This window comes from Centroberyx affinis, unplaced genomic scaffold (assembly GCF_046629955.1).
Source record: "Centroberyx affinis isolate AG114_WGS23_722 - 3 ecotype Tasmania unplaced genomic scaffold, CSIRO-AGI_Caff_v1 ptg002746l_1, whole genome shotgun sequence".
NCBI classification, from domain to species: domain Eukaryota; kingdom Metazoa; phylum Chordata; class Actinopteri; order Beryciformes; family Berycidae; genus Centroberyx; species Centroberyx affinis.
This window is the reverse complement of record NW_027280910.1, coordinates 70,001-97,269: the sequence shown is the minus strand read 5'-3', so window position 1 is coordinate 97,269 and position 27,269 is coordinate 70,001. Positions and strand designations below refer to the sequence as shown.

The 27,269-nt window shown below is 40.6% G+C and overlaps 2 protein-coding genes across 2 annotated transcripts; one reads left to right on the top strand and one right to left on the bottom strand.

The window, feature by feature from the left end:
- Window positions 1–65: 65 nt before the first annotated feature.
- Window positions 66–6,434, top strand: fbxl6 (F-box and leucine-rich repeat protein 6). The gene is made up of 10 exons (XM_071535683.1): window positions 66–243; window positions 755–1,363; window positions 1,548–1,706; window positions 1,875–1,938; window positions 2,384–2,515; window positions 2,731–2,838; window positions 2,944–3,057; window positions 4,358–4,589; window positions 5,030–5,273; window positions 5,467–6,434. The coding sequence occupies exons 2-10, from the start codon at window positions 834–836 to the stop codon at window positions 5,594–5,596; spliced, it is 1,713 nt and encodes a 570-aa protein (XP_071391784.1). The 5' UTR covers window positions 66–243; window positions 755–833; the 3' UTR covers window positions 5,597–6,434.
- Window positions 6,435–6,836: 402 nt separating this feature from the next.
- eppk1 (epiplakin 1) lies at window positions 6,837–23,466 on the bottom strand. The gene is made up of 6 exons (XM_071535685.1): window positions 23,363–23,466; window positions 16,020–18,326; window positions 14,900–15,042; window positions 12,819–13,921; window positions 11,961–12,725; window positions 6,837–10,541 (listed from the first exon to the last, which is right to left on the bottom strand). The coding sequence occupies exons 2-6, from the start codon at window positions 18,310–18,312 to the stop codon at window positions 7,667–7,669; spliced, it is 7,179 nt and encodes a 2,392-aa protein (XP_071391786.1). The 5' UTR covers window positions 18,313–18,326; window positions 23,363–23,466; the 3' UTR covers window positions 6,837–7,666.
- Between the last annotated feature and the right edge of the window lie 3,803 nt (window positions 23,467–27,269).

The window sequence follows — 27,269 nt, the reverse complement described above, 5'->3', positions numbered from 1 at the left end:
GGCTATTGTCGAGGTTTCCACCAATTATTTGAGTGAATCTGAAAAGCATTGTGGGTCTAATAACATGGAGGCTGGGAATTGTTGTCGGTATTGTTAGCAGCAAGGTGGCTTGTCTATCATTGAACGATATGAAATCGTGAAATATTCAAACCAAAAATCTCATTCCTGAAAATGAGTCAGGTCGGTCTTGTTGCCAAGGCAACAACATTTCAGCGGCTGTAATCGTTTCAACTGTATGATTGGGTGAGTTCAGCTAACTGTAGCATTAACACAGTAACCCTAATTATGAATATGATTCATTCAGCAAGTTACAGTTGATGTTTTGACAAATCATTGCAAAAACACTAACGTTATTTCGTCATTCGTGTTCAATAGTAATGAAAACGTTTCTGGTGTATATTCGATAGCACTGTTTATATTTAAAACGATGCTGGTGACTGATCCATAATTCCACATTAACAACACCAGCTCTAGCATGATTATATATATCTGGCTTAGTTTAGTAACTAGTGTTTTTTTGTAGTATCTGTATCTGTAACTTCAAATGATTATTTGATGTGCTATTTGGAGAAGCCAGAATCTCTGCCCCCAGCTGAAAAGTGCTTTTGCTATGAGGTGTGATTGTGAGCTAGATAGGGCGTCTCTGCTGTATTTCTCCCCATTCACTCAGTACCCTTTTCTGACTTTTTTCCCCATTATACTGAAGAGATGTAATCAGTCCACAGACATACTCTTATTCTGACACTGTTTTCAGATGTGGATATGCCAATGCTCTGCTGGTGTCTAGTTCTCTTGGGATTGAGCAGAAGGTAAAGACTAGGTAGGTCCACAAGATGGATTCTGAAGCTGGAGTTCAAGGCCCCAGTGAAGGAAGTGCAGACACCACACCTGGCACGTCGGGGGCATCAAGTCAAGGAAAAGTGGGGCCGAGCACAAAGAAGGCACCTTTGAAGAGGAAGTCCAGTGTTTCCACAGGTGCAAAGGCGAAGAAGCGAAAGAAGGCCAAAGTCAACCGGCCCGCCAGGCTCGGCTACACTGTCCAAGAAGGGGAAGATATGCTTCTGGTCATATCCAACACTAATCAGTATGATAACTTAGCCTGGCGTCCAAAGAAGAAGGGAACCAGAAAAAAGAAGCTCACTAAGGGAAAAGCTAAAGCCAATCAGACTAAGAAGAAAAAGACAGTCGCCGCTAAACCTAAAGTGGCAAATAATCCACCGATCAAGAAAGTGGCAGACGCCGCTCTGCATCAGCCAGAGCGAAGCACGGACCACAGATGGGGTCACAGTCTTCCTGAAGAGGTGCTGGTCAATATTTTTCAGATGGTGGTCTTCCAAGATGGCGCAGTACCATTTCTATGCAGGTAATACACACACACACACATTTGATTTAATGCATCTGGGTTTAGCTTGTAGTTAATCTTACAGGATCAGACTACAGCCGCACTGAGATAGAGCGGTTGTTACAAGTTGGAGCACTTTGTTATTTGGGTATAAAAGTTCCATCATGATCTACATCGTTATTCTCTGCTCTGTTTCCTGGTGTAGGATGGCGAGAGTTTGTCAGCTGTGGAACGCTGCGGCCTCCAGTCCTGGTCTGTGGCGCAGAGTGTCTGTAGGTTTCTGCTGGATTGAGCCGGGGAAGACCCAGCTGCCTAAAACAGAGATGAAGATAAAGGACACTGTTAACTGGTTGGCACAGAATAGGTCTGTATTATCAGTTTTGGTTTATGAAGAAGTTTGACACATATGTGACCTAGGATGTAATTTGTGCTTTGTAGTCTGCAACGTTTTCATTTTTTAAATTACCTTTTAAAATGCAATCGCTGATAGAGCAACTATTGATTAATAAACTGTATACTTACTGTTTTCTAGATTCTCCCAACTAAGAGACTTCTCTCTCTGTCACTGGAAAAAGAACGTTGACTATGCTGTAGAAGTAAGTCACAAACACTAGAAATATTTCTTTTTTGGTATTATTATTGTATAGCCTATATATTTGAAGAGTTTCGTTCCAAACTGAGATATCCACCATTTACAAATATGACTCCCACTCTCCCATATTGACTGCTGGCATGAAAGTGAAGCACATTATGAGTTAGTATTGAAGTTAACAGTCATCTTAGGGCATTTGTTTATACAATAGTTCATTTTTGAGAACAGAATCATTTATGTTTTTGAAATCTTGCCTGATGAATTTCAGGTAGAAATTTGTTTTTCCAAAATGGATATATAGCATTTTGGAATTAAACTCTTCATTTATGTATACATTGTACTTTATTGTCTATATGGTTTTTTTTTTCTATTTCATGATCAAGATTTATATTTTATCAGTTGTGAAATATAGTTGTGTTATTCTGTGTGTTGAATGGTAAATCAAACAGGTTGTGTCCCAGTCCTGCCCTCATCTCCGCTCCCTCACGCTCTCATACTGCACAGGCGTGACAGAGAAAACCTTCCAGAGCCTCGGTGGAAACAGCCGGTCTCTGGAGAGCATAAATGTGCAGTATTCAGAGGTACACCACAGACTATTTCAGTAAACATTTTTGCAGAGTAGAATAGGACCTCTAAATGATGGTTGGCTACCCTCCAAAGTGGCCACTGTACACAAGCCACAGACAGTATTTACCAGCAGGTGTTCATTCCCCACCTTTGTTCGGTTACATAGAGATGTAGACATGTAGAAAGCTTATTTGTGTCATAATTCATGTTAAAGTCTGTTTTGCTGTAGTTTCAGGCTGAAGGTCTTGTGGCCTTCCTGGAATCCTCTGGCAGCCAAATAAGACAAATTTTGTTCACTCATGGACCCAAGAACGACAGACTTCTAGCTGCTATCTCTGTAAGCCCCTTTTCACCTATGATGTTTTTTTATGTATGCATCGCACACAGTCAAATCCACTGAGCACAAACTTGGCACACATGCCATATTGTTTTGATTTTCCAGAGAGGATGCTGCCCGGATTTAGAATTGTTGGAGATCAACACAAAGCTTGACAGTGGATATTGCCAACTTCCCATCTGCATCCAGGGTCTGCAGAGTGGATGTCCTAAACTCAAGGTAAAAAAACAATTATTCACTACTCACATCTATAGGCTAATTCTTTAAATTTGGATCTCTTCACACTTATTCAGACTTTGCGCATTATACTTTCCAGCCACAGGAATCATCATTTTATTTCATGCATCTCATTTATTCAGTTTAACTTCCTGATGGTGGTCACTCACTCTTGGTACTGTGGAAGAAAACTCAGGACAAGAGAGTGGCATTTTATTTTATTTTATTTTTTTTAAATGTATTCTTTATTTCAATTTTCTATCATTGACTAAAAAAAACAAACAAGAAACAAAGAAAAACTAAAAAAGCAATGAGGTCATCAGTTTCGCATCAAACAAACCAGCAAAGTATATTTATCACAGGTTCTTGATTAAGGAGTATTGAGTCCAGCGGGATATATCAGTCTCAACATATGTCCAACTGTTAGTGTAGGTAGGGTCAGCCGCTCTCTTGTATGTCTCCCATTGACATGAGAGAGTGGCAGTTTGACAGTTTATTCAAATCTGCAGGTAGGGAGCCAAGGAATGCAAAATCTGGATGGTTACACTGAGTTTTATAGTGTTGAATATTCATGATTATGTTGATACAAATAGAATATGATAAAGCTATTGGTCAAAATGTACAAGGTCATATGAACAAGAATGAACAACCAATAATAACTGAAATGGAAGATGCATAATAAGAGGTGACCACCTTGTCACAGCCACTTGGTCAATGTTATCTATGAGATTTGGGCATTTGCACATTCCAGGTTCGCAGTTCTGTGAGAAACACTCAAGATGTTACCTTAGAGTTTAAGCTATTTAATCTTATAATAGTAAAACATTTAGTACTCAACCTTTGAGTACACTCAAAGGTTGCATATTAAGTGAGCATATAGGAATGTTGCTTAGTAGGTACTTTTCCATTTCTTCTTCAACACTACCAATGCACTCTGGGTCAATGCCATACTGCTCAAATGCACATGGCTATAGATTGTTGAATATATATTAGAGCTGCACGATTATGTCTAATTATGTGATAGTTACAATTTCTGATAATGACTTTTAATCATAATTATTAGTCTCGATGACTTGAATTTCAAAATAATTTTACAGCGTTTTTGCATTTTATATCAGCTTCTTGAACATGTGAGGCTCTGTTGTTCTTGAACCAGGTGTGTCAGTGTGAAACAAACACACCTGACCTATTGTGTCAGGTGTGTGTAACTGTGAAACTTGTCTAGTGTATCCCTGCACCAATATCACCACAAAACAAACCCCTGTACGTGTATTGAGTTTAAAGTGATTCTGTTTCTCTTCAGACATTCCGGATGCTGAACGTCATTCCTATGCATAAGGTGATGCGTAATGGACCAGATTCCACGTCAGGCTTCCCGTTACTGGAGGAGCTGTGCATGGCCACAACATCTGTTTCCTTCATGACCGACAAAGACCTGAGAGACATTCTGTTTGGCTCCACCAAGCTCCGGGTGCTGGATCTGCGAGGCTGTTCTCGAATCACACCGTCTGGTCTTGCAACTTTACCCTGTGTCGGTAGGCTATATATAAGCACAGTTTTATCCTTTCACTATGGTACATTTTGAGACAGTGAGCTAAAGTTGACCTTTTTTGGTATTGTCTTTATTTCAGCATGATTTAACATGGGTCTCAATGAAGGCCGATACTCTCAGAAATACCTACTCGGTGTCCCAATATGTGCATGTTTTTTTTTTTGTCCCCTTTTCTCTTTATCCTTCGAGAGGTCCTTTTGTCCTCTTGCTAGGCTGTCATTGTAAATAAGAATTTGTTCTTAATTGACCTGCCTGGTTAAATAAAGGTTAATATATATATGGATATAAATGTATAGTATTAATTTTGGCTTCATCTGTAAACTACCCAGTTGCTGTATTCAACATAACATTGGTTTATAACTGCATCCTAAGCCCATTACTTAATACTTGCTACACCCTTTTCTCTGTCTGTGATTTTTGCAGAGCTTGAATGTCTGTTCTGGGGCCAGTATTTCAACAGCAAAGTTGCATTATCATCACCAAAGAAGGGACTTCACATGCTGACCGAAAAATGGAGTGGAACCTTGCAACAGCTTGACATCACAAATCATCTCTTCACGGAGGAGGACTTGGAGATAGCAATGAGTTACCTTGCTCAGGCAACAAATGCAGAGTCCCTGCGTTCACTCAACCTCAGTGGAACCAAGATCACACCACCTGCTCTCAGGTAGTCGGCGTATATTTTTTCAGTCAAAACAATCAGAAACTGTGACGCATTTAATTTGAAAGCAGTTTCTTTACATGTACTAAGCATAAATCAAGCATTCACACATGTAAATCGTATGTAGATTTTGGCATTGGTTTACCAAGAAAATCACAATCCTAAGAGAAAATTTTGTATATCTGTGCTGTGTTTGCAGGTTAGTTATTGGCCAATTGACCGCTCTTAGCTACCTCAACTTGTCATCCTGCCGTTATCTGCCAAGAGGACTGAAGAGAGTTTACCGTGGCCAAGAAGACATTCGGCAGCTGCTGGACAAATTAGAATAGTATTCATATTTGGTTCCAAAAATAGTGGACAGAAATTACAAGGCATACTTGAATGTCTTAAAACCAGCCACTTTGTGACTTTTTCCCCCCCCAAATGCCTTGATAAATGTTGCATAGGTAGTCAATTCACACAATAGTTATGAATATAAAAACACTCTCTTCTATTGCTAGAAAACAGAGACCCAAGGTTTTAATCTGATGTGATCAAGTGAGGAAACCTGGAGCTGCTCCATTAATAGTCATTTAATGACTGTCGGGGTGACATCACTTTGATTAATATAATTTAATTGTATTGCTAAGTTATGAATCATAAATATGTTCATATCTACTTATCATTGCCCAGGGGCATTATGTCACTTAGGTCAGTATCCCATTCATTATTAGTGATGCTGTACCAGAATTTGTCTGTTGATCACATCATCAAGAGAGACTTGTTTCTCTTATTTCTTACTTTGGGAGAGAGTTTATGTTCACAAGTTATGACTGGACTGTCTCAGATTATAGGAATGACATGGATTTTAATTGTAGGGTTGATTTTCCCTTTGAGATATGCCAATTCTGGGTGGTGATGTAAGGACACTGTCATAACAATGTTATTTTTCAGGTTTAAATGTGTCAGTCAGTGTCTACATGTGGTTTGATTGATGTGTTAGAATTAGCAGATGAAGAATATGGGGGATGACATTAACCCAGGATTTGAATACATTTATATGAATCACCTCAAGTGTAAACCTAAGGGGAAATTTAGTTCAGAACCAGGACCACTCAGATGTAATATTTGCCTTTTTTATATATGTTTTTAACAGTGAATAAATATGACTTACAATATGTTAAGAAAAACTGCTTATGATTTGGTAAGGTATTTGAAATAAAAATGAATTTTCAACCTTTACATACAGTATAGCACGTTATATACTTCTCATCCATTAGAGGGTGCTCTCACGGTAAATTTAAAGCATTGACTTAATGGTGTCTGTCCTATGGGGTTCATTCAGATATTGCAGTGACCCATTTACCACCCTTATTCCAAAACTACACGTATTCAGGTTTGATTTTGGGGTTTGTTTGTTTTTTTTGTTTGTTTATGACCTGTGTGAGGGAGCAAAGTGGGCTTCAACAATGGAACTCTTGTATACAGGGTGCTGAGCCAAAACACAGTAAATCCAATATGATTACTCAAAAGAGGGTGAGGTGGTACATCCAAAATTGTGGAAAAAATGACTGGAAACAGTACTCACATTTCACTTATTTATTGGGGCACACACATTGAAACACTTAAGACGTTTTGGCAAGAAATGCCTTCATCAGAATGTTAAAACTAAGTGCAAGGTCTGCTTCTAGGCAAAGGCATCTTGAACCACATTCAGCTAGGCCAGTGTAGAGCCAATCAAACACAGCAATTAGTCAGGAAACAGAAGTCTCACAAATTGATTATGTATGATAACATAGTCAATGATGTAAGCACTTATGCGGGGCCGGAAGCAGTTAAACAGAGAAAGGCTGAAGAACTAAGTCACAAAAACATTTCAATGTAAACTCATCCTTTAGTCCACTGTGGGTCATGGTGTTCACTAAATGTATCCAAAGCATCTCTTGCTGTGATAGCTTTATAAGATAATGCATAATGCTTGCCCATAGTGTAAATCCATATTTCCAGTGTGAATAGCTGCTACATTTGATGACCTTGTAAACCAAAAAACAAATCAAAAAATTATCATCATTATCGTCATTTTTTTAAATGACGGGAAATGTAGGGTGTTTTTTACTCCTGAAACAGACTTTAAGATTAGTTTTCCATACAACAGCAGTACTTTGTGAATTATTGTGTTTTGTGGCTAAATTCTCAGTCTGTTTTCCAGTCAAATGTAGTCACAGAGGAGCATTAAACTAGAGCTTAAAATCATTCAGTGACACTGAAAAAGATTTATTAAGAAATATGATTAATTGTGAAATTATTTAGATACAAAGAGATGAATGTCTATATACTGAATGAACTACAATAGAAATTCACTAGAGAATGCAAGCAAAACAGAGGGAAAGGATATATATGGACTGTTTTTGTTTTTTCCTTCACCTGTGCAAGGGGAGTAAGCTAAGGCCTGTAATGGGATCTCTGACACACCTCTCAACCAGCTGGAGATAGGTGAGGTTCTCTTGTGTGTTGGGGTCAAAAAAGCCCTTGGTGTCATCATCAGGGTCAGACAGAATCTGGTTCATTTCCTCATCAAAGTACCCTCTTTGGTATGCCACTTGTACAGGCACTCGATGGCTGTGCACTGGGTCGATTATTCCACCAGTGGCAATTTGTGCTTCAAGGAGGCGAATTCCGTGGTCTTTGACAATGAGATCCTTTTTCAAGGCCTGGAACAAAGAAATTATGTTCTCTGTGTAGGGATCTTTGTATCCTGTCACTGCTCTTTCTGCTGAAAGCAGTTTGTTTTTCCACTCATTTCCAACCACTGCTTGAGCTACAGCTTCCTCTACAGAGAGTTTCTTGTTGTTCACCGGGTCTATGACAAAGCCAGTTGCAGCTTGGGCCTCCAGCAGAACCAGAGAAGTACCAGGGGTCAGAAGGCCTTTGGACTTGGCCCTGTAGATGCTCATGGTCTCTTTGGTGGACTGCAAATACACCCCTGCAATGCTGTTGGTCCCTTCTAGGTACTTGCGCACCGAGTCCATGTCACTCACTTCACTCACTGTGACTTTTCCTGCATTAAGATCTTTGTAGAGGTCCTCACTAATGATTTTTGATTCAAGCAGCTCATCAGCAGTGACATCCTTCCTGATTCCATGGAAGTTTTTAGTCTCAGTTGTTTCTGTGATTGTGGTAGAGGTGATGGTAGTTTTTGTTGTGCTGCTCTCTGATTTTGTTTCTGGTGCTTGGCTTGTGATTATTGAAGATGATGTTGTTGTGGTCTGCTTTTGAATGATTGTCAGTATAATCTCCATGAAGCGTTCAATTGTGATAGCTCCAGACTTGTACTGCTGCACAAGCTCTCTCCTCTTCTCCTCAGTGATGTATTTGGAGTAAAGCAGATCCCAGAGAGACACAGTCTGTCCTTGGTATTTCCCCCCTGCTCTGGTCGTGGTTGTAGATTTCAGAATGAGTTTTGTTGCCTCATCAACAAAGAAATAAAACTCTCCCTTCTTTGCAATGACCAGTAAGCTAAGGCCTGTAATGGGATCTCTGACACACCTCTCAACCAGCTGGAGATAGGTGAGGTTCTCTTGTGTGTTGGGGTCAAAAAAGCCTTTGGTGTCATCATCAGGGTCAGACAGAATCTGGTTCATTTCCTCATCAAAGTACCCTCTTTGGTATGCTACTTGTACAGGCACTCGATGGCTGTGCACTGGATCAATTATTCCACCAGTGGCAATTTGTGCTTCAAGGAGGCGAATTCCGTGGTCCTTGACAATGAGATCCTTTTTCAAAGCCTGGAACAAAGAAATGATGTTCCCTGTGTAGGGATCTTTGTATCCTGTCACTGCTCTTTCTGCTGAAAGCAGTTTGTTTTTCCACTCATTTCCAACCACTGCTTGAGCTACAGCTTCCTCTACAGAGAGTTTCTTGTTGTTCACCGGGTCTATGACAAAGCCAGTTGCAGCTTGGGCCTCCAGCAGAACCAGAGAAGTACCAGGGGTCAGAAGGCCTTTGGACTTGGCCCCGTAGATGCTCATGGTCTCTTTGGTGGACTGCAAATACACCCCTGCAATGCTGTTGGTCCCCTCTAGGTACTTGCGTACCGAGTCCATGTCACTCACTTCACTCACTGTGACTTTTCCTGCATTAAGATCTTTGTAGAGGTCCTCATTAATGATTTTTGATTCAAGCAGCTCATCAGCAGTGACATCCTTCCTGATTCCATGGAAGTTTTTAGTCTCACTTGTCTCTGTGATTGTGGTAGAGGTGATGGTAGTTGTTGTTGTGCTGCTCTCTGATTTTGCTTCTGGTGCTTGGCTTGTGATTATTGAAGATGATGTTGTTGTGGTCTGCTTTTGAATGATTGTCAGTATAATCTCCATGAAGCGTTCAATTGTGATAGTTCCAGACTTGTACTGCTGCACAAGCTCTCTCCTCTTCTCCTCAGTGATATATTTGGAGTAAAGCAGATCCCAGAGAGACACAGTCTGTCCTTGGTATTTCCCCCCTGCTCTGGTCGTGGTTGTAGATTTCAGAATGAGTTTTGTTGCCTCATCAACAAAGAAATAAAACTCTCCCTTCTTTGCAATGACCAGTAAGCTAAGGCCTGTAATGGGATCTCTGACACACCTCTCAACCAGCTGGAGATAGGTGAGGTTCTCTTGTGTGTTGGGGTCAAAAAAGCCTTTGGTGTCATCATCAGGGTCAGACAGAATCTGGTTCATTTCCTCATCAAAGTACCCTCTTTGGTATGCCACTTGTACAGGCACTCGATGGCTGTGCACTGGATCGATTATTCCACCAGTGGCAATTTGTGCTTCAAGGAGGCGAATTCCGTGGTCCTTGACAATGAGATCCTTTTTCAAGGCCTGGAACAAAGAAATGATGTTCCCTGTGTAGGGATCTTTGTATCCTGTCACTGCTCTTTCTGCTGAAAGCAGTTTGTTTTTCCACTCATTTCCAACCACTGTTTGAGCTACAGCTTCCTCTACAGAGAGTTTCTTGTTGTTCACCGGGTCTATGACAAAGCCAGTGGCAGCTTGGGCCTCCAGCAGAACCAGAGAAGTACCAGGGGTCAGTAGGCCTTTGGACTTGGCCCCGTAGATGCTCATGGTCTCTTTGGTGGACTGCAAATACACCCCTGCAATGCTGTTTGTCCCCTCTAGGTACTTGCGCACCGAGTCCATGTCACTCACTTCACTCACTGTGACTTTTCCTGCATTAAGATCTTTGTAGAGGTCCTCATTAATGATTTTTGATTCAAGCAGCTCATCAGCAGTGACATCCTTCCTGATTCCATGGAAGCTTTTAGTCTGACTTGTCTCTGTGACTGTGGTTGTTGTAATGGTGGTTTTTGATGTGCTGCTGTCTAATTTTGTTTCTGGTGCTTGGCATGTGATTATTGAAGATGTTGAGGTTATTGTAGTCTGCTTTTGAATGATTGTCAGTATAATCTCCATGAAGCGTTCAATTGTGATAGCTCCAGACTTGTACTGCTGCACAAGCTCTCTCCTCTTCTCCTCAGTGATGTATTTGGAGTAAAGCAGATCCCAGAGAGACACAGTCTGTCCTTGGTATTTCCCCCCTGCTCTGGTCGTGGTTGTAGATTTCAGAATGAGTTTTGTTGCCTCATCAACAAAGAAATAAAACTCTCCCTTCTTTGCAATGACCAGTAAGCTAAGGCCTGTAATGGGATCTCTGACACACCTCTCAACCAGCTGGAGATAGGTGAGGTTCTCTTGTGTGTTGGGGTCAAAAAAGCCTTTGGTGTCATCATCAGGGTCAGACAGAATCTGGTTCATTTCCTCATCAAAGTACCCTCTTTGGTATGGCTACTTGTACAGGCACTCGATGGCTGTGCACTGGATCAATTATTCCACCAGTGGCAATTTGTGCTTCAAGGAGGCGAATTCCGTGGTCCTTGACAATGAGATCCTTTTTCAAAGCCTGGAACAAAGAAATGATGTTCCCTGTGTAGGGATCTTTGTATCCTGTCACTGCTCTTTCTGCTGAAAGCAGTTTGTTTTTCCACTCATTTCCAACCACTGCTTGAGCTACAGCTTCCTCTACAGAGAGTTTCTTGTTGTTCACCGGGTCTATGACAAAGCCAGTGGCAGCTTGGGCCTCCAGCAGAACCAGAGAAGTACCAGGGGTCAGAAGGCCTTTGGACTTGGCCCCGTAGATGCTCATGGTCTCTTTGGTGGACTGCAAATACACCCCTGCAATGCTGTTGGTCCCCTCTAGGTACTTGCGCACCGAGTCCATGTCACTCACTTCACTCACTGTGACAATTCCTGCATTAAGATCTTTGTAGAGGTCCTCATTAATGATATTTGATTCAAGCAGCTCATCAGCAGTGACATCCTTCCTTATTCCATGGAAGTTTTTAGTCTCACTTGTCTCTGTGATTGTGGTAGAGGTGATGGTAGTTTTTGTTGTGCTGCTCTCTGATTTTGTTTCTGGTGCTTGGCTTGTGATTATTGAAGATGATGTTGTTGTGGTCTGCTTTTGAATGATTGTCAGTATAATCTCCATGAAGCGTTCAATTGTGATAGCTCCAGACTTGTACTGCTGCACAAGCTCTCTCCTCTCTCCTCAGTGATATATTTGGAGTAAAGCAGATCCCAGAGAGACACAGTCTGTCCTTGGTATTTCCCCCCTGCTCTGGTCGTGGTTGTAGATTTCAGAATGAGTTTTGTTGCCTCATCAACAAAGAAATAAAACTCTCCCTTCTTTGCAATGACCAGTAAGCTAAGGCCTGTAATGGGATCTCTGACACACCTCTCAACCAGCTGGAGATAGGTGAGGTTCTCTTGTGTGTTGGGGTCAAAAAAGCCCTTGGTGTCATCATCAGGGTCAGACAGAATCTGGTTCATTTCCTCATCAAAGTACCCTCTTTGGTATGCCACCTGCACAGGCACTCGATGGCTGTGCACTGGGTCAATTATGCCACCAGTGGCAATTTGTGCTTCAAGGAGACGAATTCCGTGGTCCTTGACAATGAGATCCTTTTTCAAGGCCTGGAACAAAGAAATGATGTTCCCTGTGTAGGGATCTTTGTATCCTGTCACTGCTCTTTCTGCTGAAAGCAGTTTGTTTTTCCACTCATTTCCAACCACTGCTTGAGCTACAGCTTCCTCTACAGAGAGTTTCTTGTTGTTCACCGGGTCTATGACAAAGCCAGTTGCAGCTTGGGCCTCCAGCAGAACCAGAGAAGTACCAGGGGTCAGAAGGCCTTTGGACTTGGCCCCGTAGATGCTCATGGTCTCTTTGGTGGACTGCAAATACACCCCTGCAATGCTGTTGGTCCCCTCTAGGTACTTGCGCACCGAATCCATGTCACTCACTTCACTCACTGTGACTTTTCCTGCATTAAGATCTTTGTAGAGGTCCTCATTAATGATTTTTGATTCAAGCAGCTCATCAGCAGTGACATCCTTCCTGATTCCATGGAAGCTTTTAGTCTGACTTGTCTCTGTGACTGTGGTTGTGGTAGTGGTGGTTTTTGATGTGCTACTGTCTAATTTTGTTTCTGGTGCTTGGCATGTGATTATTGAAGATGTTGAGGTTATTGTGGTGTGCTTTTGAATGATTGTCAGTATAATCTCCATGAAGCGTTCAATTGTGATAGTTCCAGACTTGTACTGCTGCACAAGCTCTCTCCTCTTTTCCTCAGTGATGTATTTGGAGTAAAGCAGATCCCAGAGAGATACAGTCTGTCCTTGGTATTTCCCCCCTGCTCTGGTCGTGGTTGTAGATTTCAGAATGAGTTTTGTTGCCTCATCAACAAAGAAATAAAACTCTCCCTTCTTTGCAATGACCAGTAAGCTAAGGCCTGTAATGGGATCTCTGACACACCTCTCAACCAGCTGGAGATAGGTGAGGTTCTCTTGTGTGTTGGGGTCAAAAAAGCCTTTGGTGTCATCATCAGGGTCAGACAGAATCTGGTTCATTTCCTCATCAAAGTACCCTCTTTGGTATGCCACCTGCACAGGCACTCGATGGCTGTGCACTGGGTCAATTATGCCACCAGTGGCAATTTGTGCTTCAATGAGGCGAATTCCGTGATCCTTGACAATGAGATCTTTTTTTAAGGCCTGGAACAAAGAAATTATATTTCCTGTGTAGGGATCTTTGTATCCTGTCACTGCTCTTTCTGCTGAAAGCAGTTTCTTTTTCCACTCACCACCAACCACTGTTTGAGCTACTGCTTCCTCTACAGAGAGTTTCTTGTTGTTCACCGGGTCTATGACAAAGCCAGTGGCAGCTTGGGCCTCCAGCAGAATCAGAGAAGTACCAGGGGTCAGAAGGCCTTTGGTCTTGGCCTCGTAGATGCTCATGATCTTCTTTGTGGATTCAATTCTGACACCTGCTATACAGTTGGTAGCTCCAAGGTACTTTTGAATGGATTCCATTTTGCTCACATTCTCTTCAGTTACGTCCCCTTGTATAATTTGTGTGAAAAGCTCTTTTGAGATAATTTTCGACTCATACAGTTCACTGGCTGAGACCTGCTTCCTTAGCCCTTTGAACTTCCTTTCTTTGGATGTCACCTCAGTAATAATCACAGTGACTATTTCAATGATCTCCTCTATTTTCATAGCGCCTGTCTTGAATTGCTGTATGAGCTGTTCCCGCTTTTGTTCTGAAATGTATTCAGAGAGCAATACCTCCCATAGTGTCACCTCTTTGCCTTGAAACTTTCCTGCATTCATAGCAATAGTTTTGTTTTTGAATGTGAGTTCTGTTTGCTCATCTGTGTGAAAGACACGTGATTTCTCTTCATACAGGGGTAGAAGAAAAAGCCCAGTCTTTGGGTCTTTCTCACACCGCTTCATCAGCAGGAGGTAAGTAAGGTTTTCCTTTGTGTTTGGGTCAAAGAATCCCTTTGTGTCATCGCTGGAGTCCGACAAAACTTTGTCCATCTCGTCATCAAAATATCCTTTCTTCTTAGCAACATGAACAGGAAGCCTGTGACTTTGAATGGGGTCAATGATGCCCCCGGTTGCTATCTGTGCCTCAATAAGACGAATACCATGGCTTCTCGGAATCAGATTTTTACTCATGGCTTCAAACAGTGATATTGTTGTGTCTGTATAAGGATCCACATAGCCAGTGACAGCTCGTTCAGCTAATAGCAGTTGCTCATGTACATCTGGTCCAACTACTTTTTCTCTGGCTGCCTCATCGACAGTGTAGAATTTGTTCTTGAGAGGGTCAGTGACACATCCTGTTGCAGCCTGCGCTTCAAGTAGTACAAGTGCAGTGGCAGGTGTCAACAGACCTTGTGCTTTTGCTTCATAGATGCTCATTACCTTGTTGGATGGGTGAATCACAATTCCAGCAATGCTTCCAGTTCCTTTCAGGTATCCTCTCACAGATTCACATTGAGTTATTGCTTCAAAGGTGAGTTTCCCTTCTTTCACACCATTGAATGTATTTACATCAATGATATCAGAATCCAGTAGCTGTTGTGCAGAGACAGGCTTTCTCAGGCCCATTGTTAGTTTAAGAGTCTCACTGTGCTCCAGTTTTGTAATGGTAGAAGTCACCAATGTGATTATGCTTTGTGTGGTTATCTTCCTTGTTCTGTATTTTTCAATTAACTCAAGTCGCTGATCCTCTGTGAAGTACCCAGAGTGAATCAAGTCCCAAAGAGAAACTGATTTTCCTGAATAGCGGCCCACTGATATGCTCACAGCTGTCTTTTCAAACTCTTGCTTTATCTCTGTGTCAGAATACATTTTCTCCTTTATTCCCATAGCTTTGGCTTTGTCGTTCAGTGGCAGGAGAAACAGACCTGTTTCTTTATCTTTTAAGCATCGGTCCATCATTTCCATATATGTCAGATTTTCTTGTGTGCCTGGGTCAAAAAACCCTTGGTGTCATCGCTGGGGTCTGACAGAATTTGATTAAGTTCTGTGTCGAAATATCCCTCTCTGTATGCAACCTCTAGGGGTAAGTGAAGGCACTTCAAGGGGTCAATGATGCCACCTGTGGCAATCTGGGCCTCAAGTAAACGGATGGCATGTTGCTTCACAATTAGATCCCTTTTCAAGGCTTGAAAAAGAGAGATCTTTTCATCAGTGTATGGATCTTTGTAACCAGTGACAGCCCTCTCTGCAGACAAGAGCTTTTCATACATCTGTGGGCCAATGACTTTCTCTCTGAGAGCCTGCTCCACAGTATATTTTTTGTTTTTCAGAGGATCAACGATGAATCCTGTGGCCGCTTGTGCCTCAAGGAGACAAAGGGCAGTACCAGGTGTTAGAATTCCCTTTTTCTGTGCATCATAGATGCTTAGCCTCTGGTTGGATGGTTGGAGTATCACCCCAGCTACACAGCTTTTTCCTAGTAGATACGTCCTCACACTGTCCATCTTCATCAGATCACTGCTTGTCAGATTTCCATCTATCAAACTGTTGTATGTTTTTTCATCCACAATTTCTAGATTCAAAAGATCCACAACAGAGACCTCTCCTCTGAGGCCCTCAAAATTCAGTGCTGCTTGTTGTTTTATCTCCTTACTCTCAATGATCTCCAAAACAGTGACAATTATTTGCTCAACTGTGATTTTCCGTGACTTATAGAGCTTGAATAACTCCTGTCTTTTGTCTTCAGACAGATATTCTGAGTTGATGAGATCCCACAGTGTTGTGTACTTGCCACTGAATCTGCCATACCTAACACTAACTGTTGTTGCTTTAAATGTTTCCTTAATGCGATCACCTATGTTAATTATATTGCTTTTGCCTTTGAGTGGCAAGAGACAAAGGCCTGTACTGGGATCTGTGACACATCTAGCCATGAGCTGCAAGTATGTCAGGTTCTCATGAGTGTTGGGGTCAAAGAACCCTTTGGTGTCATCACTTGGATCACTCAGGATCTGATTCATTTCCTCATTAAAATATCCCCTCTTATAGGCCACATGGACAGGAATGCGATGGCTGTTCACAGGGTCAATGATTCCACCAGTGGCAATTTGTGCTTCCAGCAGGCGAATTCCATGGTCTTGTAGGATGAGGTCTTTCTGCATGGCTTGGAACAAAGAGATTATTTTTTCATCATATGGATCTTTGTATCCTGTGACTGCTTTCTCTGCTGAGCGCAACTTTTGATGAAGGTCAGGCCCCACAATCTTTGCCTTCACTGCATCATCCACTGAAAACCTTCTGTTTCCAATAGGGTCAATAATGAACCCTGTTGCTGCCTGGGCCTCCAGTAGAATCAGAGCAGTTCCTGGCATCAGCTTTCCCTTCTGCCTGGCCTGGTAGATGGTCATGATCTGAGAATCAGGAAGCAGAATACCTGCAATGCTATCTTTCCCCTGCAGGTACACATTTACATTTTCATCCTCTGTAACCTCCTTCACTGACTTCTTTCCCTTTTTAAGATCCTCCAGGACCTCCTCACTGATGATATCTGCCTCTACTAGCTGTCTTGCTGTTACAGTTTCCCTTATGCCTTCAAAGATTACCTTAGTTGTTTTCACAGAGTTCTCTATGACTTCCAGGACTGTTGTAATGATCATCTTAATTTTGAGCTTCCCCTGTTTGTACTTTTGAATGATGTCTTGCCTCTGGTGTTCATCAAAGTATTCTGACATCAGCAGTTCCCACAGAGATACTGTCATTCCCATGTACTTTCCACATGTCACTTTCACCTTCTCTTCTTTGAAAGTCACTTTAGTTTGGTAATCGATGAAGTTGGAATTCAACCTGTCTGACTTATCGAGGAGAGGAAGGAGGCAGAGTCCAGTGGCAGGATCAGTGACGCACCTTTCCATCAGTTGAAGATAGGTTAGATTGTCATTTGTGTTTGGATCAAAGAAGCCTTTCGTGTCATCTCCTGAGTCATCTAGTATGGCATTCATGTCTTCATTAAAATAACCCCTCTTGTAGGCCACTTCTGTAGGAAGTCTATGACTGTTGATTGGGTCTATGATTCCACCTGTAGCAATTTGAGCCTCAAGTAAGCGGATCCCATGTTCCTTTACGATAAGATCCTTTGATAGTGCTTGAAAGAGGGATATGATTTCACCTGAGTATGGGTCTTTGTATCCAGTAACTGCCCGCTCAGCAGAAAGCAGCTTTGCATGATATTCTGGGCCAACAAGTTTGTTTTTGATGGCTTCATCCACAGTGACCTTTTTGTTTCCAACAGGATCAATCATGAATCCAGTTGCAGCTTGTGCCTCCAGTAGAACTAGTGCTGTTCCAGGCATTAGTATGCCTTGCTTCATGGCTTGGTAGATGCTCATTCTCTGATTGGACGAGAGTACTGCAATGCCAGCGATACTCCCTTTGCCCTCCAGGTATTCTTTTACCGTTTCCATCAGCATCACATCCTCTGTGGTGGTCTTACCCTTCTGCAAGTCATCATATGTTTCTTTGTCAATGATCTTAGATTCAAGGAGTTCAGTGGAGGAAATGCCTCTACGCAGGCCTTTGAAGGTGATGCAAACAGGCAGCAGCAGCAGGCCTGTATTAGGCTCCACCATACATTGCTCCAGGAGGTGTCGATAGTTGAGATTTTCTTGTGAATTTGGATTGTAGAACACTCTGAGCTCCTCCATCTGGTCACTGAGCAAACCTTTTTCATAGTAGCCCTTCTCAATCGCTGACTCCACTGAAATAGTTCTCTTCTCAACAGGGTCAAACAGGCCTTGTGTGGATATCTGTGCTTCCAGCAGCCTCAATCCATAATCCTTTGGGACTAAATCTTTTTGCATAGCTTGGAATACAGAGATTGTTTGATTGGTGTAGGGGTCTATATAACCATGAATAGCTTTCTCTGCTGCTATGAGTTTCTCTTTCATCTCAGATCCCACTAGTCCCTCCTTCACAGCATCTTCAACAGGGAGTTTCCGGTTTTTGACTGGATCCACTATGCCCTCAGTGGCAGCTTGTGCTTCAAGCAGGGCTAATGCTGTTCCTGGCTTCAGTAGACGTTTTTTCATGGCTTGATATATGGTTATCTTCTCCTTTGTCTTCTCCAGAAATACTCCAGCCACAGGGCCATGGTCTTTTGTGTGGCCATTTTGCTTCACCTTGGTATCTTGAGTGATGGGGTCCATCTTGACCTAGATACCTGTATTAATACAGAAAACAGACACTTAAATACTTATTCCTTTGTGGCAGCTATAAATTAACTTACATGCCGGTTTGGATATTGCATTCAATTTAATTATCAATGAAAAAACTCTTGTCTTGCTGTCCACTCTGCTACACAGAATTTTATTGATATGGAGATTTTTTATCAAGAGATTTGTTTACAGTGTACAAAAGTATTAATTCCCCATTACTTGTTGCACACAATAGTGAGATGGGCTATTGATACTCACAAATTGACATATAAATTCTACAAATATATGCAGATGTATAAAATGAAAATAACCTTTCATTTAGGTTGTATTGTCATAAGGGCAATTACAATTACTCAACATACTGTATATAATTCAGTCTTCTATAGGCCCCGTCAATACATCTCATTGAAATTTTAGGGTGTAGGGTGAGCTCCTCGTCAGAATACTCCAACACAATAAGGTGTGGTTCATCAATGAATGCCACTTTAAGTTCAGTCCCTGAGGTTTCAAAGAAATAATAAATTATAACCATCCTGTGCGAAAATACCAAGGAGATGCTTTTAGGTTAGTTTCTCCTGTCCAAATTACTTCTGATTTCCACAATAAAATTAACCTAAAGAAGTTGCACTGACAATGTACCTTCTGTACCTTCTTTTTTTGTGATAATTTTTTGTTTCCTTTAAAGTCCAAGAACTAGACTTAAGTGAACCAGTTATTCCTCATGTGCTTGAATATTCTGAAACAAAATATACGCTACCCTAAAATTCAGTTGAAATGAATTGAAAAGACCTGATATCAGATTTGTTAGCAAAAGGGCAGAAAAAATATGAGAAGGGAGATGTTGCTAAAAAATTAATAAGTACAATTGTGAAGTCATATAATCCTAATCCTATAAAAATGCTAATTGATTTTTTGCCAGTAAAACAAATTACTGGCAATTGAAACAAGGAACATCTTGAATATTCTTTAAAGTTTGATGGTATAGAGTGCTTTTCATTGATTTAAGACAAACAGTCCTAAATAAATTCATTTTTTATTTTTTTTTTAGTTCAACAAAATGTGCAAAAGGTCCATATGGTGAATACCTCTTGAGGCAACTGTAAGTCACAGTGAAGAGTGAAGCTTTTATCCTACCTATCTTACAGTATGAGCGCAAAAACTTTTTTTGTATGGATACCCCAGTGACAATAGTTTGATATGATATCCTTTAAAAGTTTGACAAAATATCTAATTGAGTGAGTTTGTGTTGCATTTGCATCAAAGTAACCTAAGGTCAGCATGTGACACTCCCCTTCTTTTAAAATTACAGCTTGTAAGAGCCATTTCTCCTTCATAAATTGTATTTATGTTTTGTATCTCTTATATTGACTTAATCTGTTTGGATAGATTTATGTTTTGATAAATATTGCAAATACTCAACATTTACTTGTGTAACACCTAGTTTATATTGCCTTAGATTAATGCTTGTCTCTCAGTCAGGGTTCGAGTTATGTGGGAGCCAGTGGGAGCTGAACTCCCATAAGGAGGGGTCTGAGCTCCCATAAAATCATACATCTGTTGGGGTCGCTAATACATTACCAACAACCATAATTTTAATCACAAATAATGCATTTTTTTTTTTTTTTAGAGTGCCCTTCTAGTTTATTTATTTATTTATCTCCGCCCCTTATTTTAGAGACCCCCACAAAACCCAGATTATAACTTGAACCCTGCTCTCATTGGCTAATTACTCGCTGCAGAGAAGCATTAGGTGGATTGCGCACTTTCATTTTCCTTTAGAAGAAAGAAGCTGTGCACAAAACTAGTTTTTGACCCTACCTTTATGAACGTGTCCTGTGCCTTTATCCTCAGTAAACGGTAAAACAAAGAACTTGGATTGATGAGACTTTTTTTGAGTTACGCATCAGCTATATGCCGAAGTTCAACAGTTTAAGTGAGCTTAATACAGAATCAAGAGTTAAAGCATCAGCACAGTTAAAGCATCAAAGTTACTGTAAATATATACAGTTTTGAAAGTTAGGTTACATTTTCACCACATTTTCATCCAGACCCTGCACTGATTAGAAAAGAAATGTGCCCTCTGCCAGTCCAATATGTAGGCTACATGCTTAACAAACACTTTCTATTTGTTTTGGCTCAAGACACAATGCTCTGAAACTGGAACTTCAAGATGCGCTGTACTGTAACCTGAGTGCCACAAGTGCCACAAAGTCCCTTGACTTGAAAAACAAACATCTTCCAGGGATTACACTCACTGGAAATAAACTTCTTAATTTATTTAATAGGTCTTAGTACTTTTGTAGGCCCTTTTGCAGAGATGCATGATAGGATGGTATGGCTGAACAAAAGATGGTTCTTAAGACAGAGCTTCAGCAACATGCTTCTGCTGTAGGCAAGTGACACTTCTAGTCTATTGTCATTTATATCCTATTTTCTTCTACTGCAATTACCCCATGTGGCTCAGTAAAATTCCATCTAAATCTAAATCTAGAATACTCATTTTAATGAACTTTTTAGCTGCAGGTAGTAATGACTTATTTTCTGTTTCGTGTCCTATGGCAAAGTATGAAATCAAAAGTAAAGAGAATATATACTACAGTATTAAAATAGACTCACAAAAGACAGCAGAGTATTTAAGTTGGAACATTGCTAGTGCTATAAATCTACTTCATACAGTATCCAGTGTATCCACCACACCCCCCACCCCTCCACCCCCACCCTCTCCAATAGAAAGCCTCGTGGCAGAGTTTTTATGTGTTGGATGATCTCATTGCCACCTGTGGGAGTACAGTTGGAGTGAATGTAATCACTCTTACAAAAAAGGGTGTGGAGGAGAATTCAGCCACAACATGTGGTTCACAAGAACTTTTTGTATTGATGCCTAAGAAAAAGTAAATCAAGATTGTAGACAAGGCTCTGTTCTGTACAGTATAATTACCATTGATGTGTCAGGTGCGCGGTGGGAATTTTGTCAGAAAATTGCTATTCTTACTTTGCTTTACTGCATGAGATGGAAATCACCAGCTGTCATTCAAGAATTTGTTCACAATACGATTAATGGTGAGCGACATGCAGTTAAAAATAGTACTGTACTGGCATTCATAATGTCAGTGGGCTAAAGGTGTGTACTGATATTTTTTCAGTTCATGCAATGCAGCACCAGTGACTGTCCTAGTTTGCAATTACAACATGGTCTCCATGATAACCAACAGACCATAAACAGAACTATCTGGTCATGTTGGGATTAAACTAAAGTCTGTCTGGTAGAACAAGAAGGCAAATACCACAACAGCAGTTGCGCTATCTGTTTGCTATTTGATGATATCGCCCACTTTGTAAATGTTTGAATATTTGAAAGATATTGAACATACATACTGTATGAGTTTGCTTAACATATCATAAAGGCAAATACATCTCCTGCACAAAACTGTCCTGAGACCGTTTACCACATACTGTAACTACAGCATTACTGTTTTCACAGTCCCTGTTCACAAAGGATTTATCCACAAAAAAAGAAAGAAATGAAGTGCCTAGAAAGAGAAATACACTACCTTCACTATTCTGTCCTGGAAAGTCTGTTTTAAGTTCTTATTTTCTAGTAAGAAATTAATTTGTACACTGCTGCATACACTTGGCTGAGAAAAATAGCTAGATTTGTAAAAACTGACAAGATTTGGCAGCTGATGTTGAATTAAGCATTTTATTTTAGCAAGTATAATGAAATAAAACAAGAAACCCAGTTATGCAATCGTTAATTTGCTCCAGACTCTAACCCATACAGGAATGTGCCACAGTAAGGGTGCCAGTGTGATAGATGTTGTATAGCTTCCATGCTAAAATACACACTTCATTCTGAATTCATTCTCCTTGCATACATTCTGTTCCTTGTAATAGTAGATTGAGGTTGTGCACACAATTATTACACCACATTGCTTAAAATGAAACCTTGAGTCTGTCAAAAAAAAAAAAAAAACAATACAATAATTGTAGTTACACCTTATTAAGGTGCGTCTACAATACAATACTGCAGATCTAACAATAGGAAGGTTTATTTAAAGGGTCATGAGACAGCTATATAGCAGGTAAGGAAAAATGCCTTATATTGTTATACTGATTTGAAAGAAAAACCCATGACAAAAGCAGTGCTATACTAAGGCAGAATATAAGCTGTACTCATCTAAAGGAAGGCCTGATGGTTTTTTAAAAATGTGTTGAATGCAGTTCTATGTTACACCTAATTGAGTATTGAATGTTATCTGAGATGAATTGATAGGGTTCTCACTGTAGCCATAACTAACCCGAGAATCTGTTTGAATAGCATAATATTTTATTGTAGACAAGTCCCTGAACCTATTACATCTGTGCCTTTCAGAAGAGTTGTAAAGCAATCAAAACAATTTTCACACTGCAAATGGCCTCTTTTCTCTCCTTTGCATTGTCAGTCACAGGGGTTATAGCACATGGCACCTAGCACCATATCACTGACACCCAACTCATTATCATGATAGTGTCGTCTTGAAACCATTGCAGCAATAAAGAAAGGAACTTATGAGGGAGTGAAGTATCTCTTGGATGTTACACAATAGTTGGAAGTGTGGAAAATGTAGGGTATACACTTTACATGTGTCTGCAGCTCTTATGTTGATATAGACAATGTTCAGAGTTGCTGGAAGCCTTTACAGCCTGTGGACATAGACACGCAGCCCTACTTTACATTTAACAGACAAAAGCGGTTAAAGGTAATCAGTAAGGAATGTTTACTTTCCCCTTTATCAGGAGGGAGTTGGCGCACAGTTCAGGATACGCAATGTCATTTCCTCACATTTGGCTTTGACAAGACTGACCCGTTCAAACTTGCGCCTCTCAACAGAAACTAAGCAACAGTTTAACTTGTCATTTTGCCATAGATAAGCAAGACAGTTTCACTGAAATCATTAACTTTTACTAGAAAACACAGTGCCATTACATTATTGAATACACAGAAGCAAAGCAGAGATAACACTGCATTTTCCATCACCAAACTAAAGAATGTCGCTCTTACCTGAGTGTCCTTGTATACACAAAGTCCCACTGTGTGCTTTTCAGCAGAGTGGTCTATCTTAGTTGGTGTGACAGACTCTGGGATTTCTGTGTGCTCCTAACATCTCACAGGCAGTCACTCACTGCTCAGTGTCCAGATATACAGCAGGTCCAGCTGTGAAGTCCCGCCCCTTCTGAGGAACAGCCTCCTGTGACTGTAAGGGAGTAACGGCCTGAGATCTCTCAGTGTTGAACCCAGGATGCCAGGAATTCCTGTGGATTTCCTCAGAGCTTGTCCATTGTGTTATTAAACAATAACGGCAAGCAATTTTAGCTTTTCTGATCGTAACATAGGTGAGCAGATTTATTAAACTGACATTAAACAAGCACTAAATAATATGTTGTGATTTTATAATATGTAAAACTCTAATCTTGTTGCCAAGGGCAGGACTCAGGTCATTAATTGTGTTTTAAGCCACAAAGATTATTCTGATCAAACACAAGGGGCTCAGTTTAAGCCCTGTCTGTCATTTATTGATATAAAGGATTTTTTTTTTTTTTACAATGTAGGCCTTTATACTTTAAGTAAACTGTGAGGGGGCGCTTATCTTTCTTATCTAGATGTACCAAGTTGTCAAGAACCGCTGGAGCCCCTGTTGCGTACAGAGATCATTGTCTTTGTGTGAGAGCTTCCCTCTAGTTTGGTTTTCAAGTGTGAATAGTTAGACACACTGGAGATGGCAGTGGGGTGTGGTGGCAGTGGGGTGTGGTGGGGGGGAAGGGGGAATGGGGGGTTCGTGACAAGGACTAAGAATGAATTGCATCACAGAACAGAAAACCTGTACAGGGAACATCTGTCAGTCTGTTTTAAATGTGCATAAACAGATGCAAAGGCATTAGTCACATTATAGTCATAGTCTGAAACTGGTGTACCCTACAGGTATTCTATGACAAATTTGCTGACTTGGAGAGAGTAATTAAATACTTGATACTTGACACTGACGTTCCACTCAGGCAGGTGAAAGAGTTCTTGTCTTAGAAATTGGTTGAGCAAAAGTAAAAGCACAAAGAAGTACAGAAGTGTTTTCACTTTCAAATAGACAAAGTATAAGTTCCAAAAGTGTTCTCCAGAATTCACTGCTTACATGGGTTTTGGCATCTAAATAAAGTCTGCTTCATCTGTACCAAGTAACATTCAGAATGACTGCTTTATTGTAAATGACAGATGCCATTTTACGCAATACTAGAATACTAAAAATAAAACTTGCTCAGCTGAAAACAGGAGTGAAAGCTTTTCTCAGTTGCTTAAGTTGAAGTGCAAGTACATATTTCTGAAATTACTAAAACAGTAAGGGCACTAAAAATTATTCTCAAGTGAAATAAGAGTAATTATGGTAGCACTTTATTTGACGCCATCTGACATGAATGTGAACTGATGTTTATGAATGTTTATGATTGCTGTCATCAAGTCTCATTTGATTAATAATGTCACTTTCAATGCAAAGCTGGCATCATTCTGCAAGGAGGTCTTTGTCATGATAACTTGGCATTAACCAAGGGGACATAACCTGTTATAGAGATATGTCAGGCCTCATCAAACACAAATAAGTTGTTTGGTTGTATGATGACAGTCAAAAACATTCATAAAGTTCATGTCCATGTCAGATGTCATGTCACAGTTATGACAGTGTTATGTCAGCCTTATGCACACCCCTTCAGATAAAGTGTTATCGTAATTACAGTTCATTACTTTCTGCTAATGTGTAATAAGTAGAGAGTGAAGAAGGAGTGAGCAGAGGAATAGAGTTTATAGGTTTTTGCATTCAATTAGCACTTAAAAAATAGTGATAGAGGATCATCATTACCTTTTTTGCTACCTGAGAAATAACGTCTGTTTTTTTCACATTAAAATCATACAAACAAAAGCAATATGGGTGGGAAATGTTTCTGTAAACATGCAGGGACAATGTACCACCTCCAGAAAATCAAAGCCAAGCTAAAAGTCACTCTCAAGTGTGGAGTGATTAATTTACATCATAACATCCCAGGGGGTGAGAGTGGGTGGATTACTCTAATCAAGCAGAATGCCAATGCCTTTTTGGATAACAGGTGATTTCCTCCCCTATTATAAAGTTCAACTTTCCTTGCAACATGCCATCTCACACTGTGTTTCTGCCAAAATAAGTGTGGTTAAAGGTAGTTCAGGCTGGGTGTGGGCAAAAGCAAGAAGAGGGGGGTTCATGGATTTCACTGGAAGAGGATTTGTTGTCAGTTCTAATTAAATTCTCATACAGGACAGAACACACCTTTGCAATGACAGGATGCTGGATGCTGATGAACAGAAGAAGCACAGCATGCTGGCATGAGTAGCCAAGGGTGGAAGAACGCATTAAGATTTCTTTTGTAGGCTGCAAGACCTGTTTACCCGCTAATTACACCAAACTGGGGTGACTGGGAGAAAATTAAGATTTTTAAATAGGCTGAAATGCACATACACTGAAGTGATGGCATCAAAATTTCAACCAAAACTGGTCTGCATTATGCATAAACTGCAAAGAAATGATAAATGCATTTCATTGCATTACATTTTTTTTTTTTTTAACTCAATCCTTTATCTCACTGTGATTGTCCATGTCCTTTGTCCATTTTGTCCCTTGTTGTGTCCTGACACCTATTGCATGCTCAGTCGTCCTGGTGGGCGATCCCTCACTGACTTGGCCTGCCTGAGGGTTCTTCTGCTTTTTTCCTTTTTAAGGTTTTCTTGGGAGTTTTCCCTTAATTGTCTTCACTGAGGGTCTAGGGTTGGTGGTGCTGGTTAGGCAGGTTAGGGAGGCTTGCTAGTCTTTTCGACACGCTATTTTGTGTCTTGTGCTTTGTCCCGTTTCCTTGTGTTTATTTTGTTGCATACTGTATTACATCATTATATTCTGTGGTTGAGTTGTTTAGTTAGACCTATGTAGGCTCATTCTCTGGAAAGTCCTTTGAGACATGCTCCAGTGATGAATGACTACATAAGCTTGACATGACATGTTGCTGCTGTTGACCAGATTCAATCCCAGATAAAGCATCTGCCAACCTAGAAAAATGTTAGGTTTTATCCTACAGCACTGTTTTCTTAGCTACTTAAGTCCAGTCTGTCAGGCAGAAGTAAAGCTTAAGGCATGATTTATAGCATGAATATGTCTTTTTCCTTTGTTCAGTATTGATTCCAGTTTTAACCCTGCACATAGGTTTATTTGGGATGTGCATAAACTATTTTCTGTTTCCCAGCTACTTTCTCTTTACACCCTAACCCTTTCTTTATTAGATGAGGAAATATTCTTTGGTTGATGCAGAATCCTTGGTCTTGGTGGTGTAGTTGCATAAACGATATGCTGCATTTTTCTCATGGATTTTGCTTGTGGGTGGAGAGGGGAGCTCATCAGGAGTATATTGTGCCATCGCTACTCCCTCTGACCCACCAAAGTCCAGATCCTACAAGATCCGATCCGTGTGTCTCCAAAAACAGGAGAGCAGCTGAAGTTCCTAGATACTTTCATTTCCGTCATTTTATCCTTCTCACTCTAAATCCCACTGCACACAAACACTTAAGCATAGCTGTTTGTTCCTTAAAGTAAAGTACACAGTGTCATTACATTATCAAAATAGATAATTAACCTATCACTTGCTATTTAAACTAACATATCCCACACAGGCTACTGTTTCAGTCTTCCACACAAAGAGGAATGTGTTAATTGCCTCTAAGGAATAATGAATAAGACATAAAGTGCTGAGCCACAGAAGCTTTCTCTAAATGTAAATTTTGTCAGTATGTTGCCATATGACACGTCCCTACTTGTTGGTGGCTTCATATTCCACATATTCAGCTGTCGTCAACCAACCTGATTAGACCTGTGCTGATATAACCGCTACTTGCCAGCCAACCTTGT

Bases quoted from the DNA above. Each gene is read 5' to 3' on its own strand.
- fbxl6 (XM_071535683.1), top strand. From the start codon at position 834: ATGGATTCTGAAGCTGGAGTTCAAGGCCCCAGTGAAGGAAGTGCAGAC. The intron at 1,707-1,874 runs GTCTGTATTATC...ACTGTTTTCTAG, and splicing joins AACTGGTTGGCACAGAATAG to ATTCTCCCAACTAAGAGACT. The intron at 2,516-2,730 runs GTACACCACAGA...GTTTTGCTGTAG, and splicing joins TAAATGTGCAGTATTCAGAG to TTTCAGGCTGAAGGTCTTGT.
- eppk1 (XM_071535685.1), bottom strand. From the start codon at position 18,312: ATGGACCCCATCACTCAAGATACCAAGGTGAAGCAAAATGGCCACACA. The intron at 15,043-16,019 runs GTACAGGCCTTT...TAAAAGATAAAG, and splicing joins TAGATGTGTCACAGATCCCA to AAACAGGTCTGTTTCTCCTG. The intron at 12,726-12,818 runs GCACACCACAAT...CACCACTACCAC, and splicing joins ATACTGACAATCATTCAAAA to AACCACAGTCACAGAGACAA.